Source organism: Carassius auratus, chromosome 14, assembly GCF_003368295.1.
Source record: "Carassius auratus strain Wakin chromosome 14, ASM336829v1, whole genome shotgun sequence".
NCBI lineage: Eukaryota > Metazoa > Chordata > Actinopteri > Cypriniformes > Cyprinidae > Carassius > Carassius auratus.
This window is the reverse complement of record NC_039256.1, coordinates 1,801,528-1,822,739: the sequence shown is the minus strand read 5'-3', so window position 1 is coordinate 1,822,739 and position 21,212 is coordinate 1,801,528. Positions and strand designations below refer to the sequence as shown.

General features: G+C 41.1%; 1 protein-coding gene across 2 annotated transcripts in view; it reads right to left on the bottom strand.

Moving 5' to 3' along the window:
• LOC113113397 (transcriptional regulator ATRX-like) overlaps positions 1-21,010 on the bottom strand; it is a 33,530-nt gene extending 12,520 nt beyond the window's left edge. Inside the window, exons 1-30 of one of the 2 annotated variants that reach the window (XM_026279565.1) lie at positions 20,804-21,010; positions 19,738-19,829; positions 19,588-19,637; positions 18,450-18,499; positions 17,900-18,012; positions 17,700-17,816; positions 16,554-16,663; positions 16,408-16,475; positions 14,029-15,896; positions 12,754-12,823; positions 12,297-12,442; positions 11,445-11,609; positions 11,235-11,361; positions 10,962-11,061; positions 10,699-10,884; positions 10,461-10,602; positions 9,644-9,753; positions 9,416-9,562; positions 8,816-8,993; positions 8,101-8,238; positions 7,576-7,751; positions 7,311-7,428; positions 6,119-6,249; positions 5,312-5,406; positions 5,093-5,232; positions 4,657-4,807; positions 4,474-4,574; positions 3,565-3,673; positions 3,303-3,480; positions 3,017-3,208 (exon numbers count right to left, since the gene is read on the bottom strand). In XM_026279565.1, coding sequence (XP_026135350.1) covers positions 3,017-3,208; positions 3,303-3,480; positions 3,565-3,673; positions 4,474-4,574; positions 4,657-4,807; positions 5,093-5,232; positions 5,312-5,406; positions 6,119-6,249; positions 7,311-7,428; positions 7,576-7,751; positions 8,101-8,238; positions 8,816-8,993; positions 9,416-9,562; positions 9,644-9,753; positions 10,461-10,602; positions 10,699-10,884; positions 10,962-11,061; positions 11,235-11,361; positions 11,445-11,609; positions 12,297-12,442; positions 12,754-12,823; positions 14,029-15,896; positions 16,408-16,475; positions 16,554-16,663; positions 17,700-17,816; positions 17,900-18,012; positions 18,450-18,499; positions 19,588-19,637; positions 19,738-19,829; positions 20,804-20,823 — 5,388 coding nt within the window. In that variant the 5' untranslated portion in view covers positions 20,824-21,010. Of the gene's footprint in view, positions 1-3,016; positions 3,209-3,302; positions 3,481-3,564; positions 3,674-4,473; positions 4,575-4,656; positions 4,808-5,092; positions 5,233-5,311; positions 5,407-6,118; positions 6,250-7,310; positions 7,429-7,575; positions 7,752-8,100; positions 8,239-8,815; positions 8,994-9,415; positions 9,563-9,643; positions 9,754-10,460; positions 10,603-10,698; positions 10,885-10,961; positions 11,062-11,234; positions 11,362-11,444; positions 11,610-12,296; positions 12,443-12,753; positions 12,824-14,028; positions 15,897-16,407; positions 16,476-16,553; positions 16,664-17,699; positions 17,817-17,899; positions 18,013-18,449; positions 18,500-19,587; positions 19,638-19,737; positions 19,830-20,097; positions 20,240-20,803 lie in introns of those variants that run through there. The other variant, XM_026279566.1, reaches the window with a different exon arrangement.
• Positions 21,011-21,212: the final 202 nt, after the last annotated feature.

The window sequence follows — 21,212 nt, the reverse complement described above, 5'->3', positions numbered from 1 at the left end:
TCTCCAAGGCTTTTAAGGAGATGTTAACTAAACGATCAGGTTTCATTAGGATTTTAATATGTAGAATATTTAAACAAATGAACAAGATCACATTAACAGTGCGGACTTTGCACAAATGGAGTAAAACAGGACTTAACCTCCAGTAAATGTCTTGTCCAACTCAGGCAAGTAAACATTATAGGTGGAGTTTCGTTTTACATTATCTGATAAGGTTTGATTGTTTTTTTTTAAGAACAATCCTGAATACAGATTCAAACCAATTAAATATATTAAACTCCTAGATTAACTTAAACTAAACTAAAATGGAACAACAACATGAAAGGATCATCCATCCCTCTTTCAAAAACTTTTTTTCTAATGGAGTTGAACAGTTGAGTTTTACAAATGTGTTATTGTGAGATGTCTATAAGTGTCAAAATTTTATTATTATTATTATTTTTTTTACTGAAATTAGTTTTGTTATTTCCCTACAACAAAGTGAACATTGTAGGGGGAGTACATCAATTTAAGGCATTGTAGACTAGCTATTTAAAATATGTTAGCGAATAGTTCAAAACATCCAAGTTCTCGGTTCAAAGAACATAAGATTTCTGCTTAAAAAAAAAAGTGCAAGTGTCATATTCTTTTGGCTTATTAAAAAACAAGATTGATGCAGACACATTACACAAGGTAAGGAAAGAGCGATGGGCAGAGGTCTGCCAGGTTTAGACACATTTCCTGCGTTCCATAAACCTGGCGAGGGTTTTGTGAGAAACAGAGATATGACTACAGGCTTTGAGGGATGACTGACTCATCTTCAGACGATTACAGGCAGCAGATTCCATCCATAACTGCTGACTTTCTCCATTCTGGTGCACATATGGCCAAATGTGGTCATCTGCCGAACACAAGGGGAGGGCTCCAACTACAACAATTAAAAGTTTGATAAAGAACAACAAGCTTCTCAAACATTGACTCTAAAGTGAGCAGCTTGTGATAAAACATTGAGGACTTCAGCAGAAGGATGTGGGGGGCTGTGTCTACCCCAGTATAAACCTTCTGTGGTACACAAGACAAATATCTGCACAGCTGTGTGGCTTTGGACACATTTGTTGGATGTGTACTGGATGCCTCCAATTAAAGGATCCCAGCATCATTGGCTCTGCAGTAAACAAGGGTCACAGAGTGCAGCTGTGTGCTGTTGTGAAAGACCGGATGTACAATCGAAGGCCGATGTGGTCTTGTAAAATCTTCAGGGGTTCTCTCTCGTGTGACCGTGCACCTGTGCTTAGACAGGACAGAGCTGAGCACTGTTCCTCCAATCTTCATCCCTCTAGGAAGACTGAAAGCTTTGGAAACCAGGCGCATGAGTAAATAACAGCGTCTCAATCCTTGTGAACATCAAAAGGTAATGTGCACAGGATACAGACCAGGAGCATTCAACTTCAGCAGTGCACGCACGATTAGGTTTTTACAAATCAGTGATTAGTAAACAAGCTCGTGTGTAACCAAGTTTCAATGTGAGTATACTGTACGTAATCTGCAAGTAATCTATACACTATACAGCACCAATGTTTATATTGTGGCAAAATGTAAACTGTAGTTTCATGGTTTATATACATCATTTTCATGTTCATACTTTTTTAAAAGGATTACTAAAAATCCTTTCTTTGTATTGGTCTTCAGTAATATTCAAATTTTCTGAGATACTGAATTTGGGATTTTTCTTATTTGTCAGTTATAATCCTCAAAATTAAAAGAAATAAACATTTGAAATATATCAGTCTGTGTGAAATGAATGAATATAATATACACGTTTTGCTTTTTGAATGGAATTAGTGAAATAAATCAACTTTTTGGTGATATTCTAATTACATGACCAGCACCTGTATACAAGTACACCCGTGTAGGCAAATATATACTATATAGTAAATCACAACTGCTTGTAGCCCTAGTCTGCTTATGCGAGGCATGAGGATTTTAACATCTTGTCAAAATTAACTAGGCTTGCCGTGATAGACTGTGTTGATGCTGATACCAGTGTTAAAGCCCCAACCCCGGGCACATCATTTGCCCACCGACTACTGACCTAAACCATAGCTTTTTTACAGTATTAAAAATCAATTAGTTCATTAAAAGAACAGACACTACAATTAAAAACGGTGTGCAGTGTGCCGAACGAGATCCTCACAGATCAGATTTCATTTCTCCAGTGAGTCCAGCTGACGGACAAGAGCGAGGTGAGACAGACAAGACGATGGCGGATGATTTAGTTTAGAAACAAAAGGCAAAAGCGCCTGTTTGGCAATATTTTGGATTTTGAAAGCCTATTGACTTTTGCCATTTATGGTGATTTTGGACATTTTTGTAAACATTCGTTTGTTGTTTAATAGGTTACACACTGTTTGCAGATTTGTACTTTATTTAAACTTTGTGTCATTTATTTATTTTATTTGACATCACGGTATGTACCGTGCCTCCAATCTTTCTTTCTCATTTTGCTAAAACTTTCAACATTTCTTATTTATTTGGTTATATACTATACAAGTACACTTAGCCTATTTCCAGTTTTCGCCTGCCCTATAGCATGGTGTATTTTTATTTGTTTTGTTAATAGATGTTCTATGTTTTATAAATAGGCTAAAGTGAGTTTGTTGTTGTATTTTGTTGTTGTATTCAAGCAATTGACACTGACTTGCCGCTAATTCAAAAGTGAAAGTAATGCGCTTTAAGCTATTTAAACGTGAGGAAGAGAGGGAAAATTCAAACAATCTATTGCTTTATGCTGAATTGCCGCTATTTGAAAGTGAAATCATAATGTGCACGCCTCTTTTACAAGCTATTTAGAAGCGAAAGAAAGTGAGGAAAAGAGGGAACGGCTCGTCTCCGCTGTGATACCGCGGTCACACGATGATTAACCGCTGGGAAAATTTGCTTTGAAATGATGCGTATTGTGAAAAGTGCTATACAAAGATTTGACAAATTGAGACAGAACACCAATGTGTTGTCTGCGGTGAAACGAAACGGGTGTTTTCACCTTGGGCAGCATGGGAGTGGCCCGCTTGCTCTTCTTCTCAGAGGGATCGTCCAGCTGGTCGGGCTCAAACGCGTAGAGCTCCGTCAGTTCGTTCATGGTAAAGTGACGTTCAATCTGCTGCTGGTCTACAACTCTGAAGGACAGCGACTGTTTGGTGACTTGCCGGTCATAGATCTTCTCCTCCATGGTTCCCTATAGAAAAGAAACATGCCCAAACACATTACAGATCTGATCTGGCCCATGTGTGAATAAACGTGCCTTTTTGTGTCAGAACTACATTTCTCACCTGAGCCAAAAACCTATAGACAAACACAGTCCTGACTTGGCCAAAGCGATAGACTCTGAAAATACTCTGAATGTCGTAGGATGGGTTCCACGAGGCGTCGAAAATGATGACCCTGTTTGCAGCTACCAAGTTGATCCCAAGAGAGCCAGCTCTGGTTGAGATGAGGAACAATCGACCCCTGTGGAGAACAAGAACACAAGTGCTTGACAATCATGGAGAAACGGTCCTGGGGTTTGCTACTCAAAAGGGAAAACATCTTTACCGAACATTACTGGTGTCATTGAACTCCTCTGCCCATTTCTTCCTGGTCAGGGCGTTAGTTGAACCATCTAGACGATAGTAGTCAATGTTTCTGAACCACTTGCCCTCACCTTGAGGAAAGAACAACAGCATAGCCAGTCAACAAATAACTTCTAGCAAAGGTTTTACGCTGCTGTCGTCCCTGGTAGTGTTTGCTGTATGGAGAGCCTAGGGGGAAGTATGTACCCTACATAGGTGGCAAAGACCAAAGAACTTGTGTACAGCAATTAATATCGTGGCCTCCCACACTCGTGTTCATAACTAACATTCATATGTTTCCAATTATTCCTCTGTGATCTTTTCATTACAAATAGCAAAGCCTTAAGCAAACATTTTTTTGACGAATAAAAAAGGCCTAATCATTTTCAAAATGAAAGTTAAAACAGCTGTGAGGGTTTAATTGGGTCTGTGACCTTATGTTTACATGCACATATTTGTGTGTTTCTTCGGGAACGAAACCCAGATCTGTGCATGTAACCACTGGATCAGTGCTCGCTTATTTACTGATATCAATATTCAATTTACAGCAAATCTAATCTGCAGGACTGGCTATAAACACAACACACAAACATGAGCCACTGTACAAACCATATGAAGTCAAGATGTGGAGCGAGACATTACAGTTTGAAAGTTTTTGCACATTTTCTTTTCTTCGGAAGTATGGACCGACTCATCGCACACAAGAACAATAAGAACAGATTTGATTGCATGCTGACATATAATTTAAAATAATGCACTGCACCAAATAACGAACACAATATCCTGTCATTGTTTGTAAGAGATTAATTATGAAAAGCATGCAGACGTTAAGTGGCAGAAATGTCTAGCACAGAAAATCCAGAAGATTACAAAGGCTCAGGGAAAGCATTACCTTTGTACGGAGAAAGCTTGCCTTCCTCTTTGGCTCTGCCTGCCAACTCCAGGAAATCTTCAATGAGGTCCAGAGAAATGAGAGACTGGCTGAACACCAACCTGAGCAGACAGCACACCTGACCGTCACACACATGACCGTATGACACGGAGGACCATCGATCCTGTTTGCTACTCAACTCACACTTTTTCATCCAATTCTTCAGCCATGCGGAGGATCTCAAAAAGAAGCACCATTTTCCCAGAATGCTCCAGCACCTCAGAATCGGTCTCGGTCACAAACTCTTTGTACCAGTCCGGGGAAGGGCTTCCGGGACCGGAGTTTGGCGCCCGAACTGAGGAAAACATCACAGATACACACTGTTGAGGAAATATGTGAAGACTTGCACAGTAGGTATCAGATAAAAGTCGTTTCCTCTAAGATTTTTTCCAGCTGTGGTGGCAGGACTGTGTGCCGTTTAACTAAAAAACAATGGTTTGGTTACCAACATTCTTCAAAATATCTTCTTTCAGCTTGAGTGTGAGTCAATGATGCCAGTCCATTTTTAGCAGGACTTCCCTTTCAGGCACTGTTTAACTCTAATCTGTACAGATGATTTCGTCAGTAATCTCAGTCTTACCCTCCTCCACAGGCTCTGCTCGGTTGCGCCCCTCAGGGTTTCCTCCACGAGAACTGGTGTTCCACTCCTTAATCACTTCCAGGTCATCGCTGTCGGACTTGTCTGAGCTCTGCTCTTTCCCTTTGCCTCGCTTCTTCTTTCTGTACGGGGAAACAGATCGCTCATTATACAGGCAGCAAGCAGGACGCCTACCAAGAAAGAGTGCATCTCATCTCAAACCTTTTGGGCTTCTCATCTTCAGAGGTCAAACTCATGGAGGACTCCTCTGTCTCTGAGGCTATGAACTCCTCCATACTGTCCTCGTCGAAGTATCCCTGTTAGCACGGAGGAGAGAGAAGCAGTAAAGAAGCTGCATTTGTAATCATTTAAAGGGCTAATTAAACCAAAAATGTGTTTACTCAAACTCATGTCAGTCCAAACCTGGATATTTTTAATGAGACCTCCATTGAAAGTCCAGGCAACCAAAATGTAGAACATCCAAAAAGGTTGGAAAAGCTTTGTAAAAATGATGCTTAATATGATAAACCAATTTAATTTAGACGAAGTGCTCTATGTATGCGTGTCAATCATTATCCATAGATTAAATGTAGGCTTTAGTTTTAAATCATATTATGTCTCTTTTCATATGGATGGATTTCTGACCATTTTGGATCTTTAAACTTTTGGTTACTGGACTTTGGATGGAGGAACAGAAATCTGTGAGATCTTCTTTTGTATTTCAAAGAACGTCTTTGGACGGCGAGTAGACGTCAGGACCTTCATGTTGGGTGAACTGTCCCTTTAAATGATCTAATGGATTGTCTGCTTCTCTAGGCCTTAACTTAATAAACCTGGGATAGATAATGTGAACTTGAGAATGTACAAAAGTGCTTCTTTGGCAACTAAAGAACATCATTTGGCTCCCTGGTCTTTTCTGGGGGGGTCTGGCGTCCTGTATGTGTGCAGAAAGCGATGACTCCAGGAAAAGTTTCCCCTCAAGTAAAGTCCCCCGGGGTTGTGTTTTCAGAGAAGTCTTGATTCCCTCACCTTGTTTTCTTTACTGATATAGTCCAGCTGGAGGCACCACGGATGGGTCCAGATTCTGCTGAGCATCTGGAAATCCTGGAAGAGTTTGGTCCCGGCGCGGCCTCGTCCACTTTCCAAGGCAGATCCGACACCTGTTCAGAGGGAGACGTTTAGCGCCTGACGCTGGCACGGTTTCTGTCCCAGCGTGCCAGAGCACGGCGCACCGCAGCGCCCCAAATCCTGAATTGAGATTAGCCCAGAGGATTACGTGAGCAGGTAAACAAGCTCTCAGCACTGTGAGAGGATCACGCTGCCCGCGTTCACACTGATACTTAGAGACGCACAGCAACAAAATCGTCCACATAAAAAACAAAACATGCCTTTACAAGAAAGGCTTTGCTACAAACATCTTAAAACTGCTGTGCGCCATTTCTGCAATTCACCAAGCGGATTTGCCAAAGAAATGACTGGCTAGGTTTAAAAAGAAACACTAGCATACTGAACATAGCACGGTGCCTGAACCTGAACCTTTAGTGACTAATATCGGAGTATTTGAAGCAATCATAACCCTCTTAAACATCCAATGTTATGTTATTAATAATCTAACCACTTTCATTTTTCTACAGGGCCAGAGTATAGTCATCTGGGATAGAATTAGTATAGAATAGCAGCACAGCTGGGATACGGTTTGAAACTGTTTAAAACACTAAAAGCCAGTTCACCTAAATGCAGCATGAAATTGGATCAGGGTTTGGGTAAAGCAGAAGTATTAAGGTACAGACAGTGTCTGGTTGGTGGTCTCTTGGGGGTCTGCACCCACAGTCACAACAGCAGCGAGCTCGGAGGAAATCCGGCCTAATGAGCCTCGGGCTGGGAAATTCTCCCAAAGCTCTTCATTAGATAAGGACGTGGGAATGGGTTGAGATCGCCCCGTGTCCTGGTGCCAGCTGCCACTCATCCTCTCCCAGCTGCAGAGCTAGAACACCACTGAACCACTCAACTCAACAAAATCGGAGCTGGGAGGCTTGGCTTCGACTGAATGTGAAACTGAACATTCAGTACAAACCTGATCTAAAGTGAGATGGATTTTATCAAAAATGGACTTGATCTGTTAGTTCAGCATTGGGACTCAATGTTCATTATGAGAATAACAATGGAAAGTGTTGTGAGATGTGACATAAACAGAAGTGTGTAGTGTGTTGTAGAGCTGCACCTGTGAAGTGATCCAGATAGTAGCGGTAAAGCTTGCACTGAATGGGTGATAACCGCACCGCTAACACGTACTCGTGCTTCGGAGGCAAGAATTTTGTAAGGGCAGTGTAGTCCCTTCTCTGCGGAAAACAACCATTTCACAAGACTGTTAATCACAAGCACTGAATATTTCACTCATCTATGGAGACGTTTTACGCACAATCTCATGACTTGACATATAAATCTCCAATATTCAAACTTCGGATGGCTGTGGTGTTTGGGCTTACTTGGACGCATCCCGCCAGCATCTCGTAGAGGATGTGCGCGCGCTTCTTCATGACTCGGACGTCAACGAGCGTGGAGTCGGCGCACTGGCCGTTCTGGATTGGGTTGATGAAGCGGTTTCTGAACTCCTTCACTGATCCCAGCAGATTCTCCTTGATGAAGTTCACCATACAGTGATCTGAGGGGAGAAGATGACACTTTCACTTCAAGAAACGATTCCTGTCATCGTTCTAGTCTTTCCACATTCAGAATGATTTGTTTTCCACCTCAATGGCACAACCATGAACTGCCACAGACCACCTGAAGCATAGTGGTCATTTAATACTCCAGATTGGATTGAAATCTAGTTGCAATTACATTTCTGCGAGTCAAGAAGCACTGAACGTTTAGAGCCAGTTGGAGGTAGTTTTTTTCCCCCAAAGCAATAGTATTTAATAACTAGTACTCTAGCTGAATGAATTGGTTGAAAATTTAAGCTGCTGGCTTTAAAAAAACGAAACTACTGAATGACCGTATCGGTGCCTCACACTCGATCAGGTTGTTCTGCAGAGGCGTTCCTGTCAGCACCACTCTCCGACGAGTCTTGATGGAGTTCATGGCTTTGGAGACAGCAGACGCTTCGTTCTTCAGCACGTGACCCTCGTCACAGATGACAAAATCTGGACCTGTGCATCAAAACATCATCCATTCAGATCATTTCCACCATCTGAATGTGTGCAGGGCTGACATCAAGCGCTCACACAGTTTCTGACTAGCATCGCATTGATAAAAAACTATCGCGATACCTTGCTTTCAAAATCGGTATGTTTCCTCACTTTACTAGAGAAGACTTTCCTTCAGGACTTCAGAAAGATTTCTTTTTAAGAGTTATTGCTCTTCAACAGTCAAATGCATACATGATTATGTTAAAATGACGATCTTGGCTAATGACTCAAGTGAACATCACCTTGGGAACTTTCATCATCATAAAGAAAATGTATAATGCAATGCTAATCGACAACCTTTATTGCAGTAAGATTATATTTTGTACTTCGTTTGTAACAATAAGCCGTATCAGAAAAATGAAGTTATTGGCCGATGTTTTGGAGTAAAATCATGTTATAATGTTCTCCACAACAGGTTTATAAGCGCTTCTCGTTGAGTTCAAGAGGATGTCTGGAATATGTTGTTACGTTGTTAGTTTTACCGGACTTCTCCATGATAATTTTGAGCAGAAGTGCTGTGCTAATGCAGTAACTTCACCTGGATCGACCAGAGTTTTCTGAAAGGTTTCCTTCAGCTTCTTGCTCTTGATGTTTCGTCCTTGCGTGAGGTTGCGGTACATCTCGTAGCCTATGATCATGACGCCGCCATCCTCCTGCCAGCGCTGTAAAGCGTACGCTCTCTCCTGAGGTCTCTTCACCGTGGCCAGCTCCTGCACCTGAAACACAAGGGAGAAGACACCGGCCCACGGTGAGATTAAATGTCAACTGGAAAGGAATGTGCTCCAGTAACCGTTCAGCTGGTTTCTATTTACCGGACAAGAGCCAAAATATGTATCAAGAGGAAAATACCAACACTTGGATCTGTTAAACAGGTTTATTTGATTTCAAAATGTGCATATGGCACACCAGTAAATGCTGAGAATAGCCAATCACAACAGTTTGCTTCCATATACATATCTTAAAATAGAGCACCAATAAAAAAAAAAAAAACTCCTTTATTAAAACTATTTCCCCACTTTAATTCTCTCAAGTACACAGATTGCATACAATTCAGCCGCTTCAAAATAAATGTGTCTTTATTAGGTTTCAAATGGACCAATGATGGGCAGATCTACGAGATACGACCCCAAATCTTTACCTCTAAACTCTCCTCATCTCCCAGGCCCTCTTGCCACTTCTCAAACTCGTTGAGCCAGTTGAGCACCGTGTTGAGAGGACACACCACCAGAGCGGTGCTGAAGTTCAGCTTCTCACACAGCAGCAAAGTGTGGAGAAACGTCACCACCTGCAGGACCACAGGAGAACAGCGGTCAAACACTGCCCTGCTCCTTATACACATATCATCATCATCCTTTATTCCAGTTACCTGCAGGGTTTTCCCCAGCCCCATGCAGTGAGCCAGAATACATCCGGAGCCAGAAGACTTCTTGACCTTCTTCACAGACTCACAGCAGCAGTCCCACATGAACTGCACTCCTGCACACAGACAAACACAAAACCATCACTTAGCATCCGTGTTCTTCCATGTATCCTCCATTTAGAAAACAACACTGCTATGATGACCTAAAAAATGCAAGGAAATGAAAACAACAAAAGAAAAAAAGTCATCATTAAACATCAATTTATGGGTACAATAATTGTCCATAGGTTAATGTTAGTTAATTCTCAATGAATAATAAATTTCTGTATTAATTCATTTTTGTTAATGTTAGTTGATGGAAATAGTTATTCATTGTTAGTTCATGCTAATTCACAGTGCATTAACTAATGATAACTAGCATAACTTCTGATTTGAATGATGCATTAGTAAATGTTGGAATTAACATCAACTAAGATTAATAAACGCTGTAGAAGGATTGTTCTGGATTAGATCATGTTAACTAATGTAGTTAACTAACATTAACTAATAGACCATTATTTTAGTGTTAACACATTTTGAGATCTCATTTTTTGGCCCATGTAGCCTTCGTTACATCAGCAAGAAAAGCAGTTTTAAAAGATATTTTATGTTGAATGATTTGATGATGACTTTAAACATTGATTTACTTCAGGCAACCCTTTTCATTGACCTTCTATGAGCCACAAACACTGAACGCTTACTCAATCCAAAGCATTACAATAAATAAATCATGTACTGATAATACCCGAGCCAGCCGTATAAGGCTGGGCGTCTGCTGACTCACCGTCCACCTGATGGGGCTTGAGTTTGGTCACCAGGTTCCTGTGAACCTGCACTATTGGTTCCTTGGTCTCCTCGTCCTCGTCCAGCACCAGCTTCGTGGTGATGGGACACGCGACCTGCGATGACTCCTCCACCACGATAGTCTGAAACCAAAGAGTACCAGCTTTGAGTTTTCTCTGCAAAGTGACAACTATGACTCTTCAGAAGAGTTTCCAAACATCTGCATCTTGTGTCTGCACCTCTCGTAGTTTCTCCCTCAGCCGCTCTCTCTCAGCAATGCGCTTCCTCCTCTCCTCTTCCTCCTTCAGCGCATCCCGGGTCTCCGTCCTCAGGCTGTCGTCTTTAATGATCTTGCGGATCTTCTTGCGGTTTTTGGGTGTTCCTTTCTCATCCCCTTCATCTTCTCCATCCTCTTCCCCTCCACTCTGCAGAACAGAAGAACCAAACGCTCTTCACATCAGCGGTTCTTGTGTTGTTTTGCTGAAACGGATCAGTACAGTACCTTGCCACTGGACGAGGAGTCTTGGATCTTAATGCGACGCCGTTTCTTCTTCTCTTTGTGGTAACTTCTCTCACCGTCCTTGCCAGCTTTATTGGACGACCTGCAAGAGTTACCACAACATGCTCCATAAGATCTGTTTCCCATCGAGGAGGATTTCAATCATTGGTTTTCTAAAAGCATTTAAAACGAATGGAAGCATATTCTTTCTGATTAAATCTGGAAGTCTGCACTAAACTGTAATCTCAAAGTTAATAAACTCATTGCTCTCCGTACCGTGTTTTGCGTCTGCTGCTCTTTTCTTCACCGCCGTCTTCACTCACGGCTTCACTGAGCGCTGATGCATCACTGGAGCCCGAGCTCGACTGCTCGAAGTCCGAGTCTGCCGAATCATCGCTGTCCACTACACAAACACACCGTCCAGGAAACACTTCAGCTCATTCAGTGCAATCACACCTGTGGCTTTTCTTTAGACTTCACACCAACCTTTCCGCCTGCCTCTCTTTTTGGTTTCTTTCTTCTTTTTGACGGTGGTCTCGTCTTCAGAGTCTCCCTCGCTTAGAGTCAACTTCTTCCTCAACAAACGGTGCCTGCGTCCACCTTTCTTCACGTCAACATCTGAGCCAGAGTCTGAGGTTTCATCCTCTTCATCTGCAGGAAACAACATCATTCACGACAAGAACACCAATGCATTAAACTGGATTAAATCTGAACTTAGAGAACTGAGTTTGTATGATATATCAATATAACGTTTGTACAATATAGTGATTTTTTTTTATATAAACATTAATATCGATATACAGTAGTTTGACACAAGAGCAACTGAAAAATAGCGGACACAGAATGAGCTGTTGCTCAATTCTGACTAAAATAAAGTTTTGCTGTAATATTTATAGTTAGACAATAAAATGTGTCCTTTAGAAGTAAGAACATTTTTATGAAAGCACTGTCAATTAACAAATGAGGTAATCAAAATAGTCTAATATAATTAGTGCTTTTCGTTTTTAATTAAGTGAATTTCGTTGTCTTTAGATCATCACAATGTAATCGTCACAATGTTATAATGTAATGTGATGTTAACCCTTTTCAATCATTACATTTAGCATCGTCTACATGTTTACATTCAGTTTATTTGATTGATTCTCAAAGACTTTATATACAGACATTGTTTTTTTGGTCAACATTGGGCAGAATGTGAAAGAAGAAGAAGAAGAAAAAAATATTTTTTCTTTAATCCAAATATTAAAAAGTAGAAATACAGAAATATATACACAATATAATCGCAATTCAGGGAAAATACAGGCTATATGGCCCAGCCCTATCTGAGCTAACGCTCACCACTTTCGTCTTGCTTCTTAGCACCGTCTTTTCCTTTCTTTGGTGAATCCCCATCCTCTTTATCTGCGTTTTCATCATCAGACGAACTGTCCGCTCCAGAGGAATAGTTGGCCTTGATCTGCGCCAGAAGCATCCTCTTGGCAATTCTTTAAGAAGAGACAGAAACTACATTCGTCCAGACGTCCAGAATAATACATCTTGTTGCTTAAGCTTGTGACGGTCCCATTCTGAGACATTTTCATGAAGGTAACTACTTTGATTATCAGATTCAGAAACACTGAGGCAGTGGGAAGCTGAGCTTGAGAGGATTTATGAGTTTTATCAGGTCCCACAGTTAGAGGATTCAATGGAGTGACAAGGTTTAGCTTTATTTATATTTTTGTAAAACCCATAGACGGGGGACATCTTGTGATTAAACAGACATAAAGACCATTCACAGCATGTTGTAAAATCACACCTGTTCTCTGGATCGTCGTCATCATCCATCACCTGGGAGGAGGATTCAGCCTTCAATTCAATTTCATCACCTTCATAAACGAGAAGAAAGAAAAATAATTACACCACTTATAAACAAGGTTCATACAGAAACTTTCAAGGACTTTCCAAGCACAACGTGATTATCTTTCAAATTATTTGCTAATAAACTAATAAAACAAAATGGTACAAATAAAGTGCAGCACAAAAGCATGCTACGACTGTGGCAACCTTAAAGGAACACTACACTATTTTTGAAAATAGGCTAATTTTCCAACTTCCCAAGAGTTAAACAGTTGACTTTTACCATTTTCGAATCCATTCAGAGGATCTTTGGGTCTGACGGCAGCACTTTTAGCTTAGCTTAGCATAGATCATTGAATCTGATTAGACCGTTAGCATACAGCTCAAAAATTACCAGAGTTTCTACAGCTTCTTTGTGTACCTTCTTGCACATGAACTGACAAATGCATAAAGTTATTTCAAAATACCCATCTTGGCAAGTACCTTTGCAGCTTTAACAATGATTCATCTATATTCATTTTTACAGTGGAGTACAGATGCACCGGTCGACTGGATATTGTGTTTTATTTCAGACTATCTCTGTTCCAGATTGGCACACAAACTGCACTGCAAGCATTATCCAAAATGCCAATTGTGTGGAAATATTACTAACCCTAAGTGTGTAAATGACCTTCAAACAAGAGAAGCTTAAGACTAACACACAGTGGAGAAAATACCGTAGCAGGCAGAGCAAGATCACGGTTCATGATGTGTAAAATATTTGAAGAAAATCCTGAATATTGAATTGGTGGTTTATAGGAGTTTCTCTCTTAGAGTACGAATAGTTAACATGGCTTTTTCTTTGAATCTTGTCTCTGTATAATGCATTTGAATTAGTGTTGACGTAGCACTGCTTTGTTTACAGCAGTAATCATGGAAGCGCTGTATCGCTGCTGTTATATGAGCGCCATCTGCTGGCGGAAAGTGAATCTGCGTTCCTAAAGGATCATTTTTTTTTATTCATTTTATCCGTTATTTAGATTCAGTTGTGCTTTGCTTGTAATTTGTTCTCATTTACGCACTGTTCGCTTGTCTTTAATAATGTTTAAACTTTAGGCTATATTTGTTAGGCTTGAAGCTTTTGCTGTGCTATCAAACTCAGAATTGTAATTGGTTTGAAATCAATGAGCAAAGTGCAGCTAATACTCTCTGCCACACAATGGAGATTCATTAATAAACCATTTTGTCAACTGACCTGATGACTGATGGAAACCATCAATACTAGCCATCACAGACTCGAGTATTGGTTTAATCTTCTGCTGATCACTGTCTTCATCTGAGTTAGCGGCCTGCTCCTCCTCCTCCTGCTCTTCATCACTAGATGATAACTCCTCCTTGGTTTTAGGCTTTTCTCTCTGTGACCCTCGTTTCCTCTCGGATGACCTTGTCGGGGCTTTCTTGCCCTCTTTACTGGATTCATTCTCTTGCTTTTTGACACCTTTGGATCTTTTTTTCCCACTATCAAGCTTGGACAGGTTTTTGATCTGTTTCTCAAGATCAGAGTTGTGGTTTGAGGAGTCAGATTCTCTGCCCTTATTTTTTTTGGTGCTCCTTTTCTTTGCGGTTGATGACTTTTCAGAATCTGAGGAGGCCATTTCGAGTTTACGCTTTGGCTTCGCTTTAGCTTTCTCTATATTCTTCTTCTTGGTACCTTTGCCAGAAGCACTTTCGGGTTGACTCTCATCCGAGCTGGCCTTCAAGGCAGCCTTCTGCAGGACCTCAGGGACTTCATCCGAGTCTGAATCACACGGCTCCTTCACTGCGGCGCTGGGCTCTTCTTTAGCCGTTGACGACCTCGGTTTGCGTCTGCTCTTCACCTCTGGTGACTTACGCAGCGGTGTGGTCTTCATCCTGGGGGAGCGTCGGCTATCTTGACCCTTCTTTGGCAACGTGTCACAATTCATGTCTTCTGAAGGCGACTGTTCTTTGCTCTCATCTCGTTTTATGGTGATTTTAAGAGGAACAGGTGTTAGTTTGACAACGAGTTTTCTTCCCAGTTTTGTTAGGCTGTTATTGGAAACCACAACTTCAGCCTTGGACGTTGATTTCCCATCAATGGACTCATGTGAGCTGCCATTGTCACAGTTTTCTTTCTTCACTGCAAGACTCTCGACCATCTCAAAGAGCTCCTCTGGGACAGACGTTGGAACAGACACGATGTCTTTATCAAGAGACGCTTCACCTGCTGGCACTGAGCGGTCCTCAAAGTCAGGGTTATCTGGCATTTCTTGCTCTTGAGCTTCACTTTCTTCAGACTGGTCCTGAGGTTCTTCTGGAGAGGGTGGGAGGCTCTCCTTCATTTCAACATCAGCTGAGTTACTCTCCTGCTGGTTTTCGTTCTCTTCGACCACTGGATTCTGGTTCTTGGTGGTGCAATCCAATCCATCTTCTCTGACAGGAGCAGGGTCAGCGTGGTGAGAGTTAACAACCGTACGATCTGCAGTTTGACTGTGTGCTGGTCTTTGCTCCTCTCCGTTTTGAAACTTGAGGCCTTTCGATTCAAATTCTTCTTCGAGTGATTCCTCCAGAGCCATGTGGGCCTTTTTCAGATCGGCCAAAACTGATTTGAAGGCCTTTAAGTGTCTATTACTTACTGCACTAGCGTCGCTGCCTTTTGACGTTTGCTGGAGGAATTGTACAAAAGTACGATTCAAACCGTTTGTGGTCTCGATTAGTTTTTTGGTCTTCTTCACAAGCTCTTTCGGAACCGTTAAGGTCTTACAGGAAAAGGATAACGATCCCGCTCCGTCCGAGGCGTAGTCCTGTCCATTCACGGCAGTTTTTTCTCGCTTTCTGTGCTTGTGTTTACGATCTTCACGCTTTGTTTTGTCAGTGTCTCCCTTGGGCTTTCTGTACGACGATTCCAGACTGAGCAAAACTTTCTCGCAGGTTTTAACAATGTCTTGCAGCGGCTCTGGGCGGCACACATAGCAGTGCCATTTGCTTTCTTCATCCATGATCTCAGACAGCTCTTTTCGTCCAAGGTTCCTCAAAATGCATTTTTTGCAGAAGGCATTGCTGCAGTAGTCACAGCAAATCAGATTTCCGCCCTCTGCACACCACCTGAAAGAGAAAAAACATGCCGTCATTTGGGTCAAAATTGAATTGTGTTGTCTAAGGAAAAGAACACCAGGAATTTCAAGCTAATAGACAACATATTATACAGTATATAATAATCGTTAACTTGATACTAGTTATAAACCTGAAAACACTATACACCTAATCTGGATCTTTGTTCTTTTATTTGTATGATTACTTGCATTTTATTTCTTAATTATATTACTGACTGTTTACTTGAAATCTTTAATGGATGGAATTGACCGCTCTTTTTTCAACATTTGGGTTAAATAGTATTAGTAGCCACAGCAAATATGGAAAAATATTTGCAATACTGGGGAAAAGTGTTCAATGACAACTGTGTGATTATCAGTTTAAATTATGCATGGATGCTTTGGTGACCAAATGATTGTTCACTTTGTATTTGTATGGTTTTTAAAAGCCACATAATTTTATCTATTCTCCCTAGCTGGTATCGTCACAGCTGTAGCGTTATTAATAAATGTTCTGCACCAACCTGCATTGCTCATCCATTCCATCTTCGTCCTTGTTGATATCATCGCTCATATAATATCTGAAACATGACTGTAAGAAAAAGGCATGCATGTTAATGTCAGAGATACGAGCACGTAATCGGCTGTAACAAGTTAATCTGGTTTCTACCTTGCAGATAAGAACATGCAGTGCGGGATGTTGAAAGACGGCATCCTTCTGAAAATGATTGACTTGCTGTCCACATGCTGTGCAATTAAAAATCTCCTGGAGCTGCTCGTCTGTGAGGGATTCAAATATGAATGAAGATGATAAAACAATCATACTGCAATGCTAAGACTCTTTAATATTTGAGCCGTTTCAGCCTCATCACTTGAGACAGATTCTCTCACGAAAACTCGACTGACAGAGCTGGGTAGATTACTTACAAATCAATTACTAAAATTATACTTAGTAGTCAATTACATTACACATATCAGGTAATATACTTGGACTAACTGGTTTAACTGGTGTTTAACTGGTTTAACACACTGATTTAAATAGTTTAATCTTATACAATTATTGACACAGAAAAAAATGAAGAGAAAAAATCTATTCCATTCACTGTTACTAACAACATGAAGTGCATTAACCCTTTAACAGCCACACTAAGAAATACATTGGCTAATCATTATTTATTGCTGAAATTGTGCTCCTGGATTCACACTGAGCAACTTTTCAGTTTTTCTTTTCTTTTTCTTTTTTTTCTCAGAAGCCGACTTGTACCTTTAGGGTAATTCTCGGGGAGAACTAACAATTATTATAAATTAAACTATATTACGTCAAAGTTTCCCAGGAAATGCAGGTGTAATTTATAAATTAAATACTAAAAATTATAAATTAAAATGCATCTTTTTGAATATTTCCAGAGGAACAGAGGGAAGAGATCCTTCGCTGTGTGTGCTCCGTGTTTATATCAGTTCAGCTCTTAATCATTAATAAATCATAAGACTATGGCTTTATTTGATTTGGCTCTCATCTCTAGATACGCCCAAATATAAGTCTGAATTTGTAGCCTTTGACACTTTTGGCAAAACATTTAACTGGAAATCAGCTGTTCCTTCTACTCATTCGATATGGATTAAAGACATTTTCCATTTCATTAAACTAAAAAACACATTTAATGGATCTTCTGACCATTTCTGTCAAATTTGGGGACCCTTTGACCCTTAAATGTTTTACGGTTGTATGCAGTGTTTTGTCAATATGGAAAAATGGAAAAAGTGAGAGGGGGAAAAAAGAGGCATGGGATCCTTTAGCGCACAGGGGCTTACTCACCGGGACGTTTCCGAGTGCCCTCCTCTTTGACTTTACTTCCTCTGCTACGAAACTCTGGGCCGTGGAACTCATCTTTAGCTTCGTTAGCGGCCGGTTCTGGTTTGACCACCACTGTGCCTGTGAACGGTGAAGCCGGGAGATTCAGTCGCCTCTCAACCGACACGCTCGATCACTTTAAAACATCCTGACGGAGGACTAACCTTGAGGCAGCTTGCTGAGATCCTGACCGCTCTGCATGCCGTCTTCACCTGCACTCTCGTTCACACAGTCAGATTCAGCCACCGCAGTGTGCTTGGTCACAGATGAAGGTTTCCTTTCATTAACAATAGAGGGGGGGGGGGGGATTTCAGTGAACATGATCAAAATATTCCAAACTCCAAATTCCCAGGATTCCATTCCCACCACAACCAACACTCCAAAGAACCGTGTGCAAAACTACAGCATCAGATTCAAAAGAGTAATGCATACATAACACCAACATGTCTAACAGTACACATCAGTGCAATCAAGTCTCATGCTGTGTTGCTTTCTAATTCAGGAAGTCCGAATTTCCCACTTCCTTTCTGGAAACACGTGCAATAGCAAAAACACTTAAGACTTGAGTGGAAATCCAAAACCGCTAAGACCTAAGGACATGCACATGCAATACAATAATGAAACATTCATAAAGCAATTGAACACATAATGCAGAATCAAGGCAATGTTCATATTATTTACTGGACAAGGGACAAAAACGTCAGCCCGACTCACCTCTTGGAGCGTGAAGATGAGGGTTTGGTCATTTCTGAGGAGCAACCAGGCTGAAGACATAAAAAAAACAAAAAAAACATTTAATTTCATTTTCAGTGATAATATATCACCAGCTCAACCTGCAACATTAGTCTTATAGTAGTTTTGCATAAAAGAGCCTAAATCGAGCACAGTGTCCACAGAAACAAATTTAGCAGGTCTACACTGATCCACCTACCTGAATATTTTAACCCAAATATAGAAATGATAATTATCGGTGAGATAAGCTCTCAGGTTATGGAGTATAATGGATGTTCTGCGTATCAATTTATAATCTCCTTGTCTTTTATAAATTTCCTGAAGAAGCATCAGTGCAACAAACTGAAAACCAAAGCATTAACGCGAGTCGTTTTATTCATGCACTAAATCATTCTCGCACTGTGACAGAGAACCATGTCAAAAGCTGCTTTTATTTTACGAAATCTGCCCAGATCCTAATTGTGGTGCTCTTTATGTGCGTTTATGTATTTGAAGTGAGGCTTTGCAAAAACTGTCAATAATAGTCAGATTGGACTCTGAAGAGGCGCAGAAGAATGACTGTAAGCTATAGCTGGATAGGAGACAGTGTTAAAGTAAACCATTAAAGCTGCAGTAGGTAACTTTTGTAAAAATATATTTTTTTACATATTTGTTAAACCTGTCATTATGTCCTGACAGTAGAATATGAGACGGATAATCTGTGAAAAAATCAAGCTCCTCTGGCTCCTCCCAGTGGTCCTGTTGCCATTTGCAGAAATACATCGCTCCCGGTAAAAAAATAACCAATCAGAGCTGCGGTCCGTAACTTTGTTTGTGTTCAAAATGTAGAAAAATTTATATAATAAGCGAGTACCCAATGAATCCATTTTCCAAACCGGGTTTTTGGCTTGTTCTGAATCACTAGGGTGCACCTATAATAAGTGTTTATATTCGGACTATTTTAGATTGCTTCGGGGTACCGCGGCGGAGTAACCCAGTACCTTTGTGATTCTTCATAGACATAAACAGAGAGAAGTAGTTCCGGCTACAATGTTCTTCCGCAAGACGCAAGCAGTTCTGTTTATTAACCGCTAGAGCGTCAAAAGTTACCTACTGCAGCTTTAAGACTCTGTAAACAAACCTCATTCATTCTCTCATTAGGGCTGTTTGAGTCACTGGCTGCCATTTTACCTGCAATATGAGAAAGTGGACAAATTTACATTTAAGAAAACATTGTATTTATATACAGAGGCAATTATTTATGTGTTGGGCTGATAGTAGGGATCCTCACCATTGGAAATGTCTGGAGAATCGATGCTTTCTTCGTCTGGAGAATGACCCACAAACTCATGAAGTTTAGTCGCTAATGTTTTCAACTTAGACCTGAAAGAAATAAAGAAAAAAAACCACAACTTACGGTTTAAATAGAAACGAGAGATGACAACAACAAAACTGAGCACAGATACTGCTGTTATTGTGATTAAAACCGAACTTAATATGGAAATTCAGTTTAAGAAGCTTTCTAAACATTTATTATTACCCCAAAAAAGTACATAAGAGTGGAGGCTAATAACAAAGCGGCAGACACTATGAGACGCTTTACTAAGGTAAAATCTAGAAAGATACGTCGTTATACAATACAAGACAATACCTTCAACAGCTTTATAATCATAAAGTCGAGAGGACTGTGCAGGAAAGTACAGAAAACAACTAATGAAACGACGATCCACACATGAAAGGTAAGTTCAGACGAAAGCCGTTATAAGTGTGAGGAGACATTGAGGTACTTTTTCGTTCACGCGCCGGGCGGCTGTTGATTGACAGGTGGCGTCATCACGGAGCCCGTCTCCTATTAGCGCGCGAAGCACGCAGCAGACGGAAGACACGCACTGATAACAGCTAATATAAACAAACCGTCGGCTCGTGCCTTCCGCTGAGAGCAGGGAAGCGCCACCAAACGAGGCACACAAATAGAACTAGAGGAGGGGAAACACCTAGCAGGTCGCTCTACAGATTACTGTTTGGCTACTAGTTTGACACACACTGTTATCCACTGATTCAGTGCTTAGACTGATGTTAGAGGAAAACACCAGAGAGAGGCGAATTCTAGGCTGAACATGAAGTACTAAACATCTGGTGGAGAAAGGCCTAGTTGTAGCATTTGTGAGCAGCGCATCTACAGCTGCTGGAGACACGCGATAGGGTGAATAACGCAAATAACGCACTTCATTTGGACATCAATCCCCTTAAAATATGTTCATGACGCCCCCTAACTATTTGCAGCACTAAAGCATAGAAGTGAAGTGCACAGACGCATGCATGCATCAAGTTACCCGGCTACATCCCTTTACACCCACCTTAAGATCTCCGTGCTCATCTCACGCGCGGATCTTTGAGATGTCACCGGTTTGGCACCGCGAGGAAAGCTGTGTTTTCATTCGATCAGGTCGATTTCTTTTTAAAGCGGGTAATGAAAGTAGGAACTGGTTTATGCCGATCGGGACAGACAAAGCGAGAGCGCCATCTTGCCGGATGGCCGGAGACGCGCTAAAATGGCGCGCGCGAGAGTCGGTGAATCTGCGCGCGCGCGCTCTGATCGCACTGTACGCAAACGCACGCGCACATGCACGGCGCGCAGTTCACTTGAAACACCAGTCTGCGTCCTCACTGAATGCATTTTTAAAAGAACACATAAAGATCATAAATAATGCGCAGGAGACTGCATGCATGCATTTAAATGCAAAGAAAGTGTAGCATAGGAGAAAT